The following is a 19,148-nucleotide window of genomic DNA, read 5'->3' as shown; positions in this document are numbered from 1 at the left end:
TAGGAGATATAAATGACAGAACATTACCTGTGTAGTAAGGTGTAGTATGGTATAATAACAGCACCTGAGCAGTAGTTACCAGTCACACACCATATATAGGATATATATAAATGACAGAACATTACCTGTGTAGTAAGGTGTAGTATGGTATAATAACAGCACCTGAGCAGTAGTTACCAGTCACACACCATATATAGGAGATATAAATGACAGAACATTACCTGTGTAGTAAGGTGTAGTATGGTATAATAACAGCACCTGAGCAGTAGTTACCAGTCACACACCATATATAGGATATATATAAATGACAGAACATTACCTGTGTAGTAAGGTGTAGTATGGTATAATAACTGCACCTGAGCAGTAGTTACCAGTCACACACCATATATAGGATATATAAATGACAGTACATTACCTGTGTAGTAAGGTGTAGTATGGTATAATAACAGCACCTGAGCAGTAGTTACCAGTCACACACCATATATAGGAGATATAAATGACAGTACATTACCTGTGTAGTAAGGTGTAGTATGGTATAATAACAGCACCTGAGCAGTAGTTACCAGTCACACACCATATATAGGAGATATAAATGACAGAACATTACCTGTGTAGTAAGGTGTAGTATGGTATAATAACAGCACCAGAGCAGTAGTTAACCAGTCACACACCATATATAGGAGATATAAATGACAGTACATTACCTGTGTAGTAAGGTGTAGTATGGTATAATAACAGCACCTGAGCAGTAGTTGCCAGTCACACACCATATATAGGAGATATAAATGACAGAACATTACCTGTGTAGTAAGGTGTAGTATGGTATAATAACTGCACCTGAGCAGTAGTTACCAGTCACACACCATATATAGGAGATATAAATGACAGTACATTACCTGTGTAGTAATGTGTAGTATGGTATAATAACAGCACCTGAGCAGTAGTTACCAGTCACACACCATATATAGGAGATATAAATGACAGAACATTACCTGTGTAGTAAGGTGTAGTATGGTATAATAACAGCACCTGAGCAGTTGTTACCAGTCACACACCATATATAGGGAGATATAAATGACAGTACATTACCTGTGTAGTAAGGTGTAGTATGGTATAATAACAGCACCTGAGCAGTAGTTACCAGTCACACACCATATATAGGAGATATAAATGACAGAACATTACCTGTGTAGTAAGGTGTAGTATGGTATAATAACAGCACCTGAGCAGTAGTTACCAGTCACACACCATATATAGGGAGATATAAATGACAGTACATTACCTGTGTAGTAAGGTGTAGTATGGTATAATAACAGCACCTGAGCAGTAGTTACCAGTCACACACCATATATAGGGAGATATAAATGACAGTACATTACCTGTGTAGTAAGGTGTAGTATGGTATAATAACAGCACCTGAGCAGTAGTTACCAGTCACACACCATATATAGGAGATATAAATGAGAGAACATTACCTGTGTAGTATGGTATAATAACAGCACCTGAGCAGTAGTTACCAGTCACACACCATATATAGGAGATATAAATGACAGTACATTACCTGTGTAGTAAGGTGTAGTATGGTATAATAACAGCACCTGAGCAGTTGTTACCAGTCACACACCATATATAGGGAGATATAAATGACAGTACATTACCTGTGTAGTAAGGTGTAGTATGGTATAATAACAGCACCTGAGCAGTAGTTACCAGTCACACACCATATATAGGAGATATAAATGACAGAACATTACCTGTGTAGTAAGGTGTAGTATGGTATAATAACAGCACCTGAGCAGTAGTTACCAGTCACACACCATATATAGGGAGATATAAATGACAGTACATTACCTGTGTAGTAAGGTGTAGTATGGTATAATAACAGCACCTGAGCAGTAGTTACCAGTCACACACCATATATAGGGATATATAAATGACAGTACATTACCTGTGTAGTAAGGTGTAGTATGGTATAATAACAGCACCTGAGCAGTAGTTACCAGTCACACACCATATATAGGAGATATATAAATGACAGAACATTACCTGTGTAGTAAGGTGTAGTATGGTATAATAACAGCACCTGAGCAGTAGTTACCAGTCACACACCATATATAGGAGATATATAAATGACAGAACATTACCTGTGTAGTAAGGTGTAGTATGGTATAATAACAGCACCTGAGCAGTAGTTACCAGTCACACACCATATATAGGGATATATAAATGACAGAACATTACCTGTGTAGTAAGGTATAGTATAGTATAATAACAGCACCTGAGCAGTAGTTACCAGTCACACACCATATATAGGGATATATAAATGACAGTACATTACCTGTGTAGTAAGGTATAGTATAGTATAATAACAGCACCTGAGCAGTAGTTACCAGTCACACACCATATATAGGAGATATAAATGACAGTACATTACCTGTGTAGTAAGGTGTAGTATGGTATAATAACAGCACCTGAGCAGTAGTTACCAGTCACACACCATATATAGGAGATATAAATGACAGAACATTACCTGTGTAGTAAGGTGTAGTATGGTATAATAACAGCACCTGAGCAGTAGTTACCAGTCACACACCATATATAGGAGATATAAATGACAGAACATTACCTGTGTAGTAAGGTGTAGTATGGTATAATAACAGCACCTGAGCAGTAGTTACCAGTCACACACCATATATAGGAGATATAAATGACAGTACATTACCTGTGTAGTAAGGTGTAGTATGGTATAATAACAGCACCTGAGCAGTAGTTACCAGTCACACACCATATATAGGGAGATATAAATGACAGAACATTACCTGTGTAGTAAGGTGTAGTATGGTATAATAACAGCACCTGAGCAGTAGTTACCAGTCACACACCATATATAGGATATATATAAATGACAGAACATTACCTGTGTAGTAAGGTGTAGTATGGTATAATAACAGCACCTGAGCAGTAGTTACCAGTCACACACCATATATAGGAGATATAAATGACAGTACATTACCTGTGTAGTAAGGTGTAGTATGGTATAATAACAGCACCTGAGCAGTAGTTACCAGTCACACACCATATATAGGAGATATAAATGATAGTACATTACCTGTGTAGTAAGGTGTAGTATGGTATAATAACAGCACCTGAGCAGTAGTTACCAGTCACACACCATATATAGGAGATATAAATGACAGAAGATTACCTGTGTAGTAAGGTGTAGTATGGTATAATAACAGCACCTGAGCAGTAGTTACCAGTCACACACCATATATAGGAGATATAAATGACAGTACATTACCTGTGTAGTAAGGTGTAGTATGGTATAATAACAGCACCTGAGCAGTAGTTACCAGTCACACACCATATATAGGAGATATATAAATGACAGAACATTACCTGTGTAGTAAGGTGTAGTATGGTATAATAACAGCACCTGAGCAGTAGTTACCAGTCACACACCATATATAGGAGATATAAATGACAGAACATTACCTGTGTAGTAAGGTGTAGTATGGTATAATAACAGCACCTGAGCAGTAGTTACCAGTCACACACCATATATAGGGAGATATAAATGACAGAACATTACCTGTGTAGTAAGGTGTAGTATGGTATAATAACAGCACCTGAGCAGTAGTTACCAGTCACACACCATATATAGGATATATAAATGACAGTACATTACCTGTGTAGTAAGGTGTAGTATGGTATAATAACAGCACCTGAGCAGTAGTTACCAGTCACACACCATATATAGGAGATATAAATGACAGAACATTACCTGTGTAGTAAGGTGTAGTATGGTATAATAACAGCACCTGAGCAGTAGTTACCAGTCACACACCATATATAGGAGATATAAATGACAGTACATTACCTGTGTAGTAAGGTGTAGTATGGTATAATAACAGCACCTGAGCAGTAGTTACCAGTCACACACCATATATAGGAGATATAAATGACAGAACATTGCCTGTGTAGTAAGGTGTAGTATGGTATAATAACAGCACCTGAGCAGTAGTTACCAGTCACACACCATATATAGGGAGATATATAAATGACAGAACATTACCTGTGTAGTAAGGTGTAGTATGGTATAATAACAGCACCTGAGCAGTAGTTACCAGTCACACACCATATATAGGAGATATATAAATGACAGAACATTACCTGTGTAGTAAGGTGTAGTATGGTATAATAACAGCACCTGAGCAGTAGTTACCAGTCACACACCATATATAGGAGATATATAAATGACAGAACATTACCTGTGTAGTAAGGTGTAGTATGGTATAATAACAGCACCTGAGCAGTAGTTACCAGTCACACACCATATATAGGGAGATATAAATGACAGTACATTACCTGTGTAGTAAGGTGTAGTATGGTATAATAACAGCACCTGAGCAGTAGTTACCAGTCACACACCATATATAGGGAGATATAAATGACAGAACATTACCTGTGTAGTAAGGTGTAGTATGGTATAATAACAGCACCTGAGCAGTAGTTACCAGTCACACACCATATATAGGAGATATAAATGACAGAACATTACCTGTGTAGTAAGGTGTAGTATGGTATAATAACAGCACCTGAGCAGTAGTTACCAGTCACACACCATATATAGGAGATATATAAATGACAGTACATTACCTGTGTAGTAAGGTGTAGTATGGTATAATAACAGCACCTGAGCAGTAGTTACCAGTCACACACCATATATAGGATATATAAATGACAGAACATTACCTGTGTAGTAAGGTGTAGTATGGTATAATAACAGCACCTGAGCAGTAGTTACCAGTCACACACCATATATAGGGAGATATAAATGACAGTACATTACCTGTGTAGTAAGGTGTAGTATGGTATAATAACAGCACCTGAGCAGTAGTTACCAGTCACACACCATATATAGGAGATATAAATGACAGAACATTACCTGTGTAGTAAGGTGTAGTATGGTATAATAACAGCACCTGAGCAGTAGTTACCAGTCACACACCATATATAGGGAGATATAAATGACAGTACATTACCTGTGTAGTAAGGTGTAGTATGGTATAATAACAGCACCTGAGCAGTAGTTACCAGTCACACACCATATATAGGGAGATATAAATGACAGAACATTACCTGTGTAGTAAGGTGTAGTATGGTATAATAACAGCACCTGAGCAGTAGTTACCAGTCACACACCATATATAGGGAGATATAAATGACAGAACATTACCTGTGTAGTAAGGTGTAGTATGGTATAATAACAGCACCTGAGCAGTAGTTACCAGTCACACACCATATATAGGAGATATAAATGACAGTACATTACCTGTGTAGTAAGGTGTAGTATGGTATAATAACAGCACCTGAGCAGTAGTTACCAGTCACACACCATATATAGGGAGATATAAATGACAGAACATTACCTGTGTAGTAAGGTGTAGTATGGTATAATAACAGCACCTGAGCAGTAGTTACCAGTCACACACCATATATAGGGAGATATAAATGACAGAACATTACCTGTGTAGTAAGGTGTAGTATGGTATAATAACAGCACCTGAGCAGTAGTTACCAGTCACACACCATATATAGGAGATATAAATGACAGTACATTACCTGTGTAGTAAGGTGTAGTATGGTATAATAACAGCACCTGAGCAGTAGTTACCAGTCACACACCATATATAGGAGATATAAATGACAGTACATTACCTGTGTAGTAAGGTGTAGTATGGTATAATAACAGCACCTGAGCAGTAGTTACCAGTCACACACCATATATAGGATATATAAATGACAGAACATTACCTGTGTAGTAAGGTATAGTATAGTATAATAACAGCACCTGAGCAGTAGTTACCAGTCACACACCATATATAGGGAGATATAAATGACAGTACATTACCTGTGTAGTAAGGTATAGTATAGTATAATAACAGCACCTGAGCAGTAGTTACCAGTCACACACCATATATAGGAGATATAAATGACAGTACATTACCTGTGTAGTAAGGTGTAGTATGGTATAATAACAGCAGCTGAGCAGTAGTTACCAGTCACACACCATATATAGGAGATATAAATGACAGAACATTATCTGTGTAGTAAGGTGTAGTATGGTATAATAACAGCACCTGAGCAGTAGTTACCAGTCACACACCATATATAGGAGATATAAATGACAGTACATTGCCTGTGTAGTAAGGTGTAGTATGGTATAATAACAGCACCTGAGCAGTAGTTACCAGTCACACACCATATATAGGAGATATAAATGACAGTACATTACCTGTGTAGTAAGGTGTAGTATGGTATAATAACAGCACCTGAGCAGTAGTTACCAGTCACACACCATATATAGGATATATAAATGACAGAACATTACCTGTGTAGTAAGGTATAGTATAGTATAATAACAGCACCTGAGCAGTAGTTACCAGTCACACACCATATATAGGGAGATATAAATGACAGTACATTACCTGTGTAGTAAGGTATAGTATAGTATAATAACAGCACCTGAGCAGTAGTTACCAGTCACACACCATATATAGGAGATATAAATGACAGTACATTACCTGTGTAGTAAGGTGTAGTATGGTATAATAACAGCAGCTGAGCAGTAGTTACCAGTCACACACCATATATAGGAGATATAAATGACAGAACATTATCTGTGTAGTAAGGTGTAGTATGGTATAATAACAGCACCTGAGCAGTAGTTACCAGTCACACACCATATATAGGAGATATAAATGACAGTACATTACCTGTGTAGTAAGGTGTAGTATGGTATAATAACAGCACCTGAGCAGTAGTTACCAGTCACACACCATATATAGGAGATATAAATGACAGTACATTACCTGTGTAGTAAGGTGTAGTATGGTATAATAACAGCACCTGAGCAGTAGTTACCAGTCACACACCATATATAGGGATATATAAATGACAGTACATTACCTGTGTAGTAAGGTGTAGTATGGTATAATAACAGCACCTGAGCAGTAGTTACCAGTCACACACCATATATAGGAGATATAAATGACAGAACATTACCTGTGTAGTAAGGTGTAGTATGGTATAATAACAGCACCTGAGCAGTAGTTACCAGTCACACACCATATATAGGAGATATAAATGACAGAACATTACCTGTGTAGTAAGGTGTAGTATGGTATAATAACAGCACCTGAGCAGTAGTTACCAGTCACACACCATATATAGGAGATATAAATGACAGTACATTACCTATGTAGTAAGGTGTAGTATGGTATAATAACAGCACCTGAGCAGTAGTTACCAGTCACACACCATATATAGGAGATATAAATGACAGTACATTACCTGTGTAGTAAGGTGTAGTATGGTATAATAACAGCACCTGAGCAGTAGTTACCAGTCACACACCATATATAGGGATATATAAATGACAGTACATTACCTGTGTAGTAAGGTGTAGTATGGTATAATAACAGCACCTGAGCAGTAGTTACCAGTCACACACCATATATAGGAGATATAAATGACAGAACATTACCTGTGTAGTAAGGTGTAGTATGGTATAATAACAGCACCTGAGCAGTAGTTACCAGTCACACACCATATATAGGAGATATATAAATGACAGAACATTACCTGTGTAGTAAGGTGTAGTATGGTATAATAACAGCACCTGAGCAGTAGTTACCAGTCACACACCATATATAGGAGATATAAATGACAGTACATTACCTGTGTAGTAAGGTGTAGTATGGTATAATAACAGCACCTGAGTAGTAGTTACCAGTCACACACCATATATAGGGATATATAAATTATAGTACATTACCTGTGTAGTAAGATGTAGTATGGTATGGAGGCATCCAAAGATGAGCAGTCTATACTACACACAGAATATACCCTATTAACAGGATTACTGAACATTTCTTTATAAATCCAAAGTGCAGCAACATTACAAACACTATATAAAAATCAACAAGCTGTCTTGAGCTAATTACAGGTGAAGCAGTTGGATTAATTAAAACAAGAACAAGTGTTATTAAGTGAACTCTGCACTTGATTAGAACTGCTGGAATGTAAAGCTCTGCTTCAATGGTTTTTAGAGTGAAAAGGAATCTTTATTGGGTTACAAAGTATTTTTTAAACTGTTGTTGATTCTTGATACAATTTTATTGGTGTTAATCCTGAAAAGGTATTACTGTTTTTCTATAACAAGAGAGACTTAATTCTAAAGATTTAGTTAATGAACGATTTTAGTAAACGATTTTCTCCCTTGAAAAAATGAACTAAAATCATTTACTAACGTTGTTTATTTACTATGTTCATTTAAATGATTTTTTAGAACTGCAAACGATTTTTGCATATTCCCTTACTGAAAATTGTTGAGTTGACAAGTCTGACTGAACTACAAACTACAAACGTGAACGCGCATGAACGAAAATCTTTCATCGTTTGTAAAAATCGTACCCTTTCTGAGTCAAAAGATTATCGTTAAATGATAATAATAAGGCCACAATTCTCATAGAGGTTACAAAGGAGGCCACAATTCTCATACAGATTACAATGGAGGCCACAATTCTCATACAGAATACAAGGGAGACTACAATTATTATACAAAATACAAAGGAGGCCACAATTCATATATAGAATAGAATGAAGGCCACAATTTTTACACTCAGAATAGATGGGAGGCCACAATTACCATACAGAATACAACGGAGGTCACAATTCCCATACAGAATACAATGGAGGCCACAATTCTCATACAGAATACAAGGGAGACCCCCGGCCTGGGGGTCGCCATGGTGGTGGTGTTGGGGTCCTTCTATCCACCAGTTATTCCTACCAGCTAATACCCTCTGAACATCCCTTACATTCCCCACATTTGAGGTTCATGCTATACACCTCTTCCAACCAGTAAACATCAGAGTAGCTGTCATTTACCGTCCCCCTGGCCCTCCCTCCAAATTCCTTGACAACTTCGCTTCCTGGCTTCCTCACTTTCTCTCCTCTGATCTTCTTTCCATTATCCTAGGTGATTTTAATATTCCTATTGACATTCCCGGAGAATCCTCTGCAGCTAAACTCCTTATCCTCACCTATTCATTTGGCCTCGTCCATGGACCTCATCACCCTCCCATGTGAATGGGCACTCACTTCACCTGGTCTTTACTCAACGTTGTGATATTTCTGATTACTCCAATTCCCCATTCCCCCTCTCTGACCATCACCTTCTCTCTTTTAATCTATCCCTCTCCTTCCCCTCCTCTACCTCCTAAGGCCACCATTACTAAGTGGAACATTGAGGCTATTGACACTGTTGCTTTTTCCTTCCTGCTGGACTCTTCTCTACCCTATCATTTCTCTCTCCTGTCCTGAACAAGCTACTTCCCTGTACAATTCCTCCCTTACTTCTGCTCTTGACTGTTGCTCCGGCAATAACTACTCATTCTCGCAGATCCACACCACAACCCTGGCATTCCAAATGCACCAGATACCTGCAGAAGTGTTCAAGAATTGCCGAGCGTTAGTGGAGAAGATCACGCTCTAAGGCAGATTTTATCCATTTCACATTTATTCTCTCTTCCTACAGTGCTGCCCTGTCTCTCTCCAAACAAACATATTTCAAGAACCTCATCTCCTCCCAGGCCTCAAACCCCGGCGTCTCTTTGCTACTTTCAACTCCCTCCTAAGCCCTTCTCCTCCTCGCCTCCCCTCCTCACTCTCTGCCCTTGACTTTGCCACCTACTTTACATCTAAAATTGACTCCATACGTGAGGACATCATATCCCATCAGACCCTCAGCACTCCTCCCCTCCTTTCCCTGACCACCCCTCCAATTCTGCCTTGTCAACTCTGACATCCTTCTCCCCTGCTTCTGGAGAGGAAGTCATGGCCTTCAACCGGTCCTCCCCTCCTTCCACCTCCCCCCTTGACCCTATCCCTTCCCAGCTCCTCAGTACCTGTCTCCTTCTGCCTGTTCCCATCTTGCTCACCTCCTTAATCTCTACCTATCATCTGGCACTGCCCCTTCTGCACTCAAACATGCCCTTGTCTCCTCCATTCTTAAAAAACCTACCCTTGATCCTAACATACTTTCCAACTACCGACCCATCTCTCACCTCCCTTTTGCTTCCAAACTCATTGAGCGTATTGTTTACAACCGCCTTACCACTGTCCTTTCCTCCCACTCCCTCCTTGACTCATTTCAATCTGGTTTCCATTTTCTCCACTCCACTGAAACTGCCCTCACGAAAGTCAGCAATGACCTCCTTGCTACCAAATCCAAGGGCCACTACTCTCTGCTCATTCTCCTTGACCTCTCTGCTGTATTTGACACTTTAGACCACCCTCTCCTCCTGCAAATCCTTCACTCTCTTGGTTTACGTGGCACTGCCCTCTCCTGGCTGTCCTCCTACCTCTCTGATCATTCCTTCACAGTGTCCTCTCATGACTCCTCTTCCCCCCCACATCCACTAACAGTAGGAGTTCCCCAAGATTCTGTTCTTGGCCCTCTCCTTTTCTCCCTATATACATCCTCTTTAGGTGAACAAATAAACTCCTTTGACCTCCAATATCATCTCTATGCTGATGGTACTCAAATTTACCTTTCCACCCCTGAGCTCTCTCCCTCACACCTTACCCATATCTCCAACTGTCTCTCTGCTGTCTCTTCATGGATGTCCCAGTGCTTTCTTAAACTTAACATGTCTAAGACTGAGCTGATCATCTTCCCACCCTCTTCCACTACCTCACTTCCCACAATTTCATTATCTATTCATGGCAAAGCTAATTCCTCTATCCCCAAAGTGCGATGTCTTGGAGCTATCCTAGACTCCTCCCTCTTATTTAAACAACACATTCAGAATCTCTTGCAGCCCTGCCATTTCCTCCTAAAAAATATCTCCAGGATTAGACCCTTCCTCACCCAGGATGCCACTAAAACCCTCATCCACTCACTGGTCATCTCCAGATTGGACTACTGTAACCTTCTCCTAGCTGGCCACCCAGTCTCTCACCTCTCTCCACTACAATCTGTTCTTAATGCTGCTGCTCGGCTCATCTTCCTCTCCAGACATTCTACATCTGCCTCCCCTCTCCTTCAAGCCCTACACTGGCTCCCCTTCCCCTTCAGATGCCAATTCAAGGTTCTTACATTCACCTACCAAGCCCTCACCAAATCCTCTCCCACTTACATCTCTGACCTTCTCTCCCCTCACATTCCTGCCCATCCACTTCGTTCAACAAATGCATGCAACCTCTCATGCCAACTGATTACTTCCTCCCACTCCTGCCTACAAGATTTTGCCCATGCTGCTCCCTACCTTTGGAACTCTCTCCCTCTACCTATCAGACTCTCCACATCACTGCATATCTTCAAACGGGCTCTCAAGACCCACTACTTCATCAAGGCCTACCAGCTCTCATCCTAACCCACCTCATGCTCTTTCTTCACTATCTTCCACTTCTGTGTCACACCTGTCTGTCTGCCCCTCCCCTTCTGTGTCACGCCTGTCTGTCTGCCACTCCCCTTCTGTGTCACGCCTGTCTGCCCCTCCCCTTCTGTGTCACGCCTGTCTGTCTGCCCCTCCCCTTTAGAATGTAAGCTCTCATGAGCAGGGCCCTCTTCTCTCATGTGCTTCTCCTTACATTTTCTTCTACTCCTTACTCCCCATAAGGGCACCTAACACGACCCTGCCAACTCCCTGCTGCTTATTGTGAGTGTTTTAATCGCTATTGCTGCAATGTATATAAATCGTGTCCTTGTCCTGCACTGTAATGTACTGTAAGTTACTTGTTTCTTGTTCAACTATTAGTTCTATGTACTATGTAAGGTGCTGTGGAACACTTGTGGCGCCATATAAAAGTGATAATAATAATACTCATACAGAATACAAGGGAGGCCACAATTCCCATACAGAATACAAGGGAGGCCACAATTCTCATACAGATTACAAAGGAGGCCACAATTCTCATACAGAATACAAGTGAGGCCACAATTCCCATACAGAATACAAGGGAGGCCACAATTCCCTTACAGAATACATGGGAGGCCACAATTCCCTTACAGAATACAAGGGAGGCCACAATTCCCATACAGGATACAAGGGAGGCCACAATTCCCAAACAGAATACAAGGGAGGCCACAATTCCCATACAGAATACAAGGGAGGCCACAATTCCCATACAGAATACAAGGGAGGCCACAATTCCCTTACAGAATACATGGGAGGCCACAATTCCCTTACAGAATACAAGGGAGGCCACAATTCCCATACAGAATACAAGGGAGGCCACAATTCCCATACAGAATACAAGGGAGGCCACAATTCTCATACAGAATACAAGGGAGGCCACAATTCACATACAGAATACAACGGAGGCCACAATTCTCATACAGATTACAAAGGAGGCCACAATTCTCATACAGAATACAAGGGAGGCCACAATTCCCATACAGAATACAGCGGAGGCCACAATTCTCATACAGATTACAAAGGAGGCCACAATTCGCATACAGAATACAAGGGAGGCCACAATTCCCATACAGAATACAAGGGAGGCCACAATTCCCTTACAGAATACATGGGAGGCCACAATTTCCTTACAGAATACAAGGGAGGCCACAATTCCCATACAGAATACAAGGGAGGCCACAATTCCCATACAGAATACAAGGGAGGCCACAATTCCCATACAGAATACAAGGGAGGCCACAATTCCCTTACAGAATACAAGGGAGGCCACATTTCCCTTACAGAACACATGGGAGGCCACAATTCCCTTACAGAACACAAGGGAGGCCACAATTCCCATACAGAATACAAGGGAGGCCACAATTCCCATACAGAATACATGGGAGGCCACAATTCCCATACAGAATACAAGGGAGGCCACAATTCCCATACAGAATACAAGGGAGGCCACAATTCCCATACAGAATACAAGGGAGGCCACAATTCTCAAACAGGTTACAACGGAGGCCACAATTCTCATACAGAATACAAGGGAGATCACAATTATCAAACAAAATACAAAGAAGGCCACAATTCATGTATAGAATAGAAAGAAGGCCACAATTCTCATACAGAATAGATGAGAGGCCACAATTCTTATGCAGAATAGAAGTGAGGCCACAATTCTCATACAGAATAGAAATGAGGCCACAATTCTCATACAGAATAGAAGTGAGGCCAGTTTGTATACAGAATAGTAGTGAGGCCAGTTTGTATACAGAATACAAGGGAGGCCACAATTCTCATACAGAATAGAAGTGAGGCCTCAATTCTCATACATAATAGAAGGGAGGCCAAAATTCACAGAATACAAAAGGAGGCCAAAATTATCATACAGAATAGAAGTGAGGCCATAATTATCATACAGAATAGAAGTGAGGCCACAATTCTCATACAGAACAGAAGTGAGGCCATAATTCTCATACAGAATAGAAGTGAGGCCACAATTCTCATACAGAATAGAAGTGAGGCCACAATTCTCATACAGAATAGAAGTGAGGCCACAATTCTCATACAGAATAGAAGTGAGGCCACAATTCTCATACAGAATAGAAGTGAGGCCACAATTCTCATACAGAATAGAAGTGAGGCCACAATTCTCATACAGAATACAAAGGAGGCCACAGTTCACATACAGAATACAAAGGAGGCCACAGTTCACATACAGAATACAAGGGAGGCAACAATTATCATACAGAATACAAAGGAGGCCAGAATTCTCATACAGAATAGAGGCTGCATTGCTTTGGCCTGTTTCATGTTGGAATCACTGAATCTTGTGCTGTAGGACTCAGCTAACAAAGCTGTATAAATGTTTATTGGTCAGTGCACATAATGTTCTGTGTATTTTTTATTCACAGATCCAAAGTCTGGTCTGACGTATGAATTCATTGTCCCATGGATAGGTGAGTTGAATCTATACATGTAATGGATGGTATAACAAACAGTATTACAGAATATAGACTATGAGGTATATTTACTATAGGTCATTTAGTCGATTTTGGTCTATTTGTAGTTTATTTTAATTTGTTTTTGCAAATTGTAGATTTACTATAGGTAAAAGTGACTATATTTCTGCCACTAGTTATGCCCCCCGGCCCTAGCTATCATCCGGCTGCCATAGAATTCTTTGGTCACAGCGAGTGGAAGATCTTCGTATGTATCATCATGGCGGATGAGGAAGACATGTCTGACATTATGGGGCCTATTCATTAAACCTAAACATTCTCTGGAGATAATTAGGTTTAGAACTCGCATGGAGTTCTAGCTAATTATAGGTGGAATTCATCATTCCACCTCTCCATAAGTATCTATTCCGGTACCTGTCATTTTTGCGATGACAGCTTTTCGGGAAATAGATACTTTTCCTGCCTACACTACCTTATCGCGTCTGGAAACAGTGCTGCGCATGCGCTGTTACATCTGTAATACCATCGCATGCGCAGCACTGCCTACAGATGCGGAAAGTTTGTGTACCCCCCCGACCCCCTCCACTCACCTTCCCCCCCGACTTACCTGTCCGCGTAGCAGCCTCTGGCTCCGTCCTGCTGCGCTGTCATGTGGTTTCCCAGCAGACCACATGACAGATTAGAAAAAAAAAAATTTTTTTTTTTTGTCTAATCTTTCCTGTGCTCTGCTGGGGAGCACACATGTCCGACCAGCCTCCGGAGACTGAGGACGGAGCCGAGCGCTGGAAGGACTCGTCGGGGGACCTGCACACGCTGATACAGGTAAGTCTCACCTGCTATTCACCACCTCACAGTGGCGAATAGTAACTGCATCAAATTCCGAAAATTGATAATTTTCGGAATTTGATGAATACCATAATTTCCACATCCCCCATACTAATGTACTAATGTCCCCATACTAATGTACTAATGTATGGGGAGTGTGGAAATTAACGCAGGGGAACTTAGCAAGGAGATATCTGTGATATCTCCTGTGTTAAGTCTGTTCATGAATACCAAAATAACATTATTTAAGGAAAATGTCCTTAAAAACTTTATTTTAGTGTTGATGAATAGGCCCCTATGTCAGAGATGTATGATTGAAATTTTGTGTTAAAGTTGAAAAAAGTGGAAATGAAACTCATAAAATGTCACAGTGAGTATACGGTGGAGACAGGGCCGGCTTCAGGGCCAATAGCACTAGGGATGAGCGGGTTCAGATTTCTGAAATCCGAACCCCCCCGATCCGAGTCAGGCTCGACTTTTCCCTCCTGACTCGGATCTGAAATCGAGGCAAAACGTCATCATCCCACTTTCCGGATCTCGCGGGTTTTGGATTCTATAAAAGGTCCCCGCGTCGGCGCCATTTCTCACTCCGGCTGTGGACAGTGAAGAGGGAGGGTGGGAGCTAGGGCTGGCTGGGCTGTGTAGTGCTGCTGTTGTCCATAGGGGCTGGCTTAGCTGTGTTGTGCTGCTGTTGTCCATAGGGGCTGGCTGGGCTTTGTTGTGCTGCTGTCATAGGGGCTGGCTGGGCTGTGTTGTGCTGTTGTCCATAGGGGCTGGCTGGGCTGTGTTGTGCTGTTGTCCATACGGGCAGGCTGGGCTGTGTTGTGCAGTTGTCCATAGGGGCTGGCTGGGCTGTGTTGTGCAGTCAGTTGTCCATAGGGGCTGTGTCCACTCCAAAGTCTAAAGGGGCTGGCTGGACTGTGTTGTGCAGTGTCCCATAATGGCTGTAGTCCTAGAGGGGTGCTGTAGTGTTGCCCAGGGGGTGATCTTTCCATCAGGGGTGCTCCCGCAAAGTGCACTCCAAAAAAAAATAAAAAAAAATATTTTTCTGTGTTTGTGAATTGCATCAACAAAGTAGCGCCAAGAGTGCGCCTGTGTCATAAGTAAAGGGCCGGCTGGCTTGTCTGTTAAAGGGTGCTGTAACCCCCAAAGTGCACTCCAAACAAAATAAAAAAATTTTTTCTGTGTTTGTGAATTGTGTGTATTGTGGTTGCACGTGCATCAACAAAAGGAGCAGCACAAAGCGTACACCTGTGTCCCATAAGTCTGTTAAAGGCTGGTGTAACCCCCAAAGTGCACTCTAAAAAAAAATTTAAATTAATCTTTTCTGTGTTTGTGTGCGCCTTAGCGCAAAATGGAGGACCAAACTGTGTACCCTAAAAATAAATAGGGAAAGATCAAGAACCACTTCCTCCTAGTGCTAAAGCTGCTGCCACTAGTCATGACATAGATGATAACATGCCATCAACGTCGCCTGCCAAGGTCGATGCCCAATGTCATAGTAGAGGGCACATACAATCCCAAATGACAAAGTTCAGGAAAATGACCTTAAAAAAATATTTAAATCACCTGAGGAGAAACGTAAACTTGCCAATATGCCATTTATGACACGGAGTGGCAAGGAACGGCTAAGGTTTTTCCCTATGTTCATGACTAGTGGTTCAGCTTCACATGACGATGGAAGTTCTCCTCCCGCTACAAAAATCAAAAAAGAGTTAAGCTGGCAAAATCAAAGCCAAGAACTGTGCTTTCTAAGAAGATATCACAAATCCCCAAGGAGAGTCCAAGTGTGGTGGCGGTTGCGATGCCTGACCTTCCAGCACTGGACAGGAAGAGGTGGCTCTTTCCACCATTTGCAAGCCCTCTGCAAGTGCTGAAAGGAGCACCCACAGTCCACTTGCTGATATGCAAATTGAAGATGTCACTGTTGAAGTACAACAGGATGAGGATACTGGTGTAGCTGGCGCTGAGGAGGAAATTGGCGAGGAGGATTCTGATGGTGATGTGGTTTTTTTAAATCAGGCTCCGGGGGAGACAGTTGTTGTCCATGGGATAAAAAAGCCCATCACGGTCATGCCTGGGCAGAAGACCAAACATTCCACCTCTTTGGTCTGGCAATATTTCTATCCAAATCCGGACAACAACTGTCTTGCCATATGTAAAGGTGAAATAAGTAGGGGTAGGTACGTTAACCACCAAGGAACTTATTCCTTTATATATCACCTGCAGCGCGTTCATATAAAGTTACTGTCAAGTTCAGAAACTTTGGCTAAGACCGTAAGCAGTCCAGGGACACCTAAATCCCTTTGTCCTGTTATATCCAAGCACCTGGAAACTACACCGTCAACTCCCTCCTCGTCAATTTCCTCCTTAGTCAGAATCGGAAGTAGTCCTGCAGGCCATGTCACTGGCATGACTGACTCTCCTATCCGGGATTCCTCCAGTGGATCCTGCATTGCTACGCCCTTCATTCGCTTTGCCAGGATTCCAGGGTGGTCAATCTGTTGAAATCAGACCACTACTTTTTGGCCACCATGCTCGATCCTAGGTTTAAAGCATATGTGGCGTCTCTCTTTCCGGCCGACACAAGCCTGCAGAGGTGCAAAGACCTGTTGGTGAAAACACTGTCAGCTGAAGCGGAACGTGACACGTCAACAGCTCCTTCTTCATTTTCTCACGCAACTGGGGCTGCCAGGAAACAGCTTAGGTATCCTAAGCAACCTGCTGGCAGTGATGCAGGGCAGGCACGACCAAGTTTGGACATATGGTCTGGACTGAAGGACTACACAATCCCATACGCAGCAAGCTGCAATGCACTGTTTGTTCTGACACCTTTCCATGTATTTCCACCTCTACTGCTCTTTCATTAAACTTGTGGAGATTCGGGGTGCCTATTCTAATGCATCTGACAATAGGACCTACCTTGGTGAGATGGAACAAACTGAGGAGGCATACATGGATCACTTCTCCCTTTGCACCTTTAACCCCTCTCTTCAGCAACACTGACTTCCCTCCTAGTACATCTAGGGCGCTATTTTGTATTTGGTCACAGCAGGGTGTCTCATGGGTCGGCCAGCTGGTGGATTGTGGGAGGATCTTGCCTTTTGGTTCTCTACAGTCCAAATGGGCATTGCTGGATGCTGAGATTTGGTGTTATTTACAACTCAAACATTTTGTTCAAAGCCGTGAAATATGATTGGCCTGCAGTAGACCTTTGACCCTATTTAAGAACATGTGCCTGGCACCTACATGCCCATCACATCCCTCTCTACATGTTATAATTTACTAATTGAACATATATACTCTGAACCCCCCACATTTCTTGGTGATTGGGAACGTGATTTGCAGGTCTCCCTGGATTGCCATAACATTTTTACCAACTCCTTTGCTAGGTCGTTTATAGCTACTCAGTTATTGACATTCTATGTAAGGTGGTTTTATGTTGGTACAGATGCACCCTAATTTTAGCAAAAATGTTTCCTAATGTGTATAATAGCTGTTGGCGTTGCAACTCCGCGGAAAGTTCACCTTTACACATCTGGTGGGAATGCCCAGCCCTATGCCCTCTATTAGGAGAAATTAATTACTCTCTATGCATCAGTCTTGGGTTGTGAAGTCCCCTCTATACCCGGGCCCCTTAGCGACTTACAAAAAAGATTTTAAATCCAAATTTTGGGCTTTTGATTGCAAAAATGACATGATTTTTCAATTTGTTTGAATTTCATTTCTGTACATAAACTTTGCTTGAGCCATAAAATTATTGAAAATATTGTATAAAATTACCTGCAGGCTGTGTGTATAAGTTGTATAGAATGAGCTGCAGGCTGTGTGTGTGTATAAGGTGTATAGAATGAGCTGCAGGCTATGTGTGTGTATAAGGTGTATAGAATGAGCTGCAGGCTGTGTGTGTGTATAAGGTGTATAGAATGAGCTGCAGGCTGTGTGTATGTATAAGGTGTATAGAATGAGCTGCAGGATGTGTGTTTAAGGTTTATAGAATGAGCTGCAGGCTGTGTGTGGGTATAAGGTGTATAGAATGAGCTGCAGGATGTGTGTATAAGGTTTATAGAATGAGCTGCAGGCTGTGTGTGGGTATAAGGTGTAAAGAATGAGCTGCAGGCTGTGTGTATAAGGTGTATAGAATGAGCTGCAGGCTGTGTGTGTATAAGGTTTATAGAATGAGCTGCAGGCTGTGTGTGGGTATAAGGTGTAAAGAATGAGCTGCAGGCTGTGTGTATAAGGTGTATAGAATGAGCTGCAGGCTGTGTGTGTGTGTAAGGTGTATAGAATGAGCTGCAGGCTGTGTGTGTGTATAAGGTGTATAAATGAGCTGCAGGCTGTGTGTGTGTATAAGGTGTATAGAATGAGCTGCAGGCTGTGTGTGTGT

At 41.6% G+C, this 19,148-nt stretch overlaps 1 protein-coding gene across 1 annotated transcript in view; it reads left to right on the top strand.

Moving 5' to 3' along the window:
- LOC148435882 (cytochrome P450 4B1-like) overlaps positions 1–19,148 on the top strand; it is a 337,638-nt gene that overhangs the window by 63,136 nt on the left and 255,354 nt on the right. Inside the window, exon 3 of the mRNA XM_088465384.1 lies at positions 13,889–13,933. Within this exon, the coding sequence (XP_088321510.1) occupies positions 13,889–13,933 (45 nt within the window). The remainder of the gene's footprint in view (positions 1–13,888; positions 13,934–19,148) is intronic.

This window comes from Taudactylus pleione, unplaced genomic scaffold (genome assembly GCF_031769625.1).
Source record: "Taudactylus pleione unplaced genomic scaffold, aTauple2 ptg001987l, whole genome shotgun sequence".
Classification (NCBI taxonomy): Eukaryota; Metazoa; Chordata; class Amphibia; order Anura; family Myobatrachidae; genus Taudactylus; species Taudactylus pleione.
Note: the sequence above shows the minus strand (reverse complement) of the source record. Positions and strands in the feature narration are given on the sequence as shown.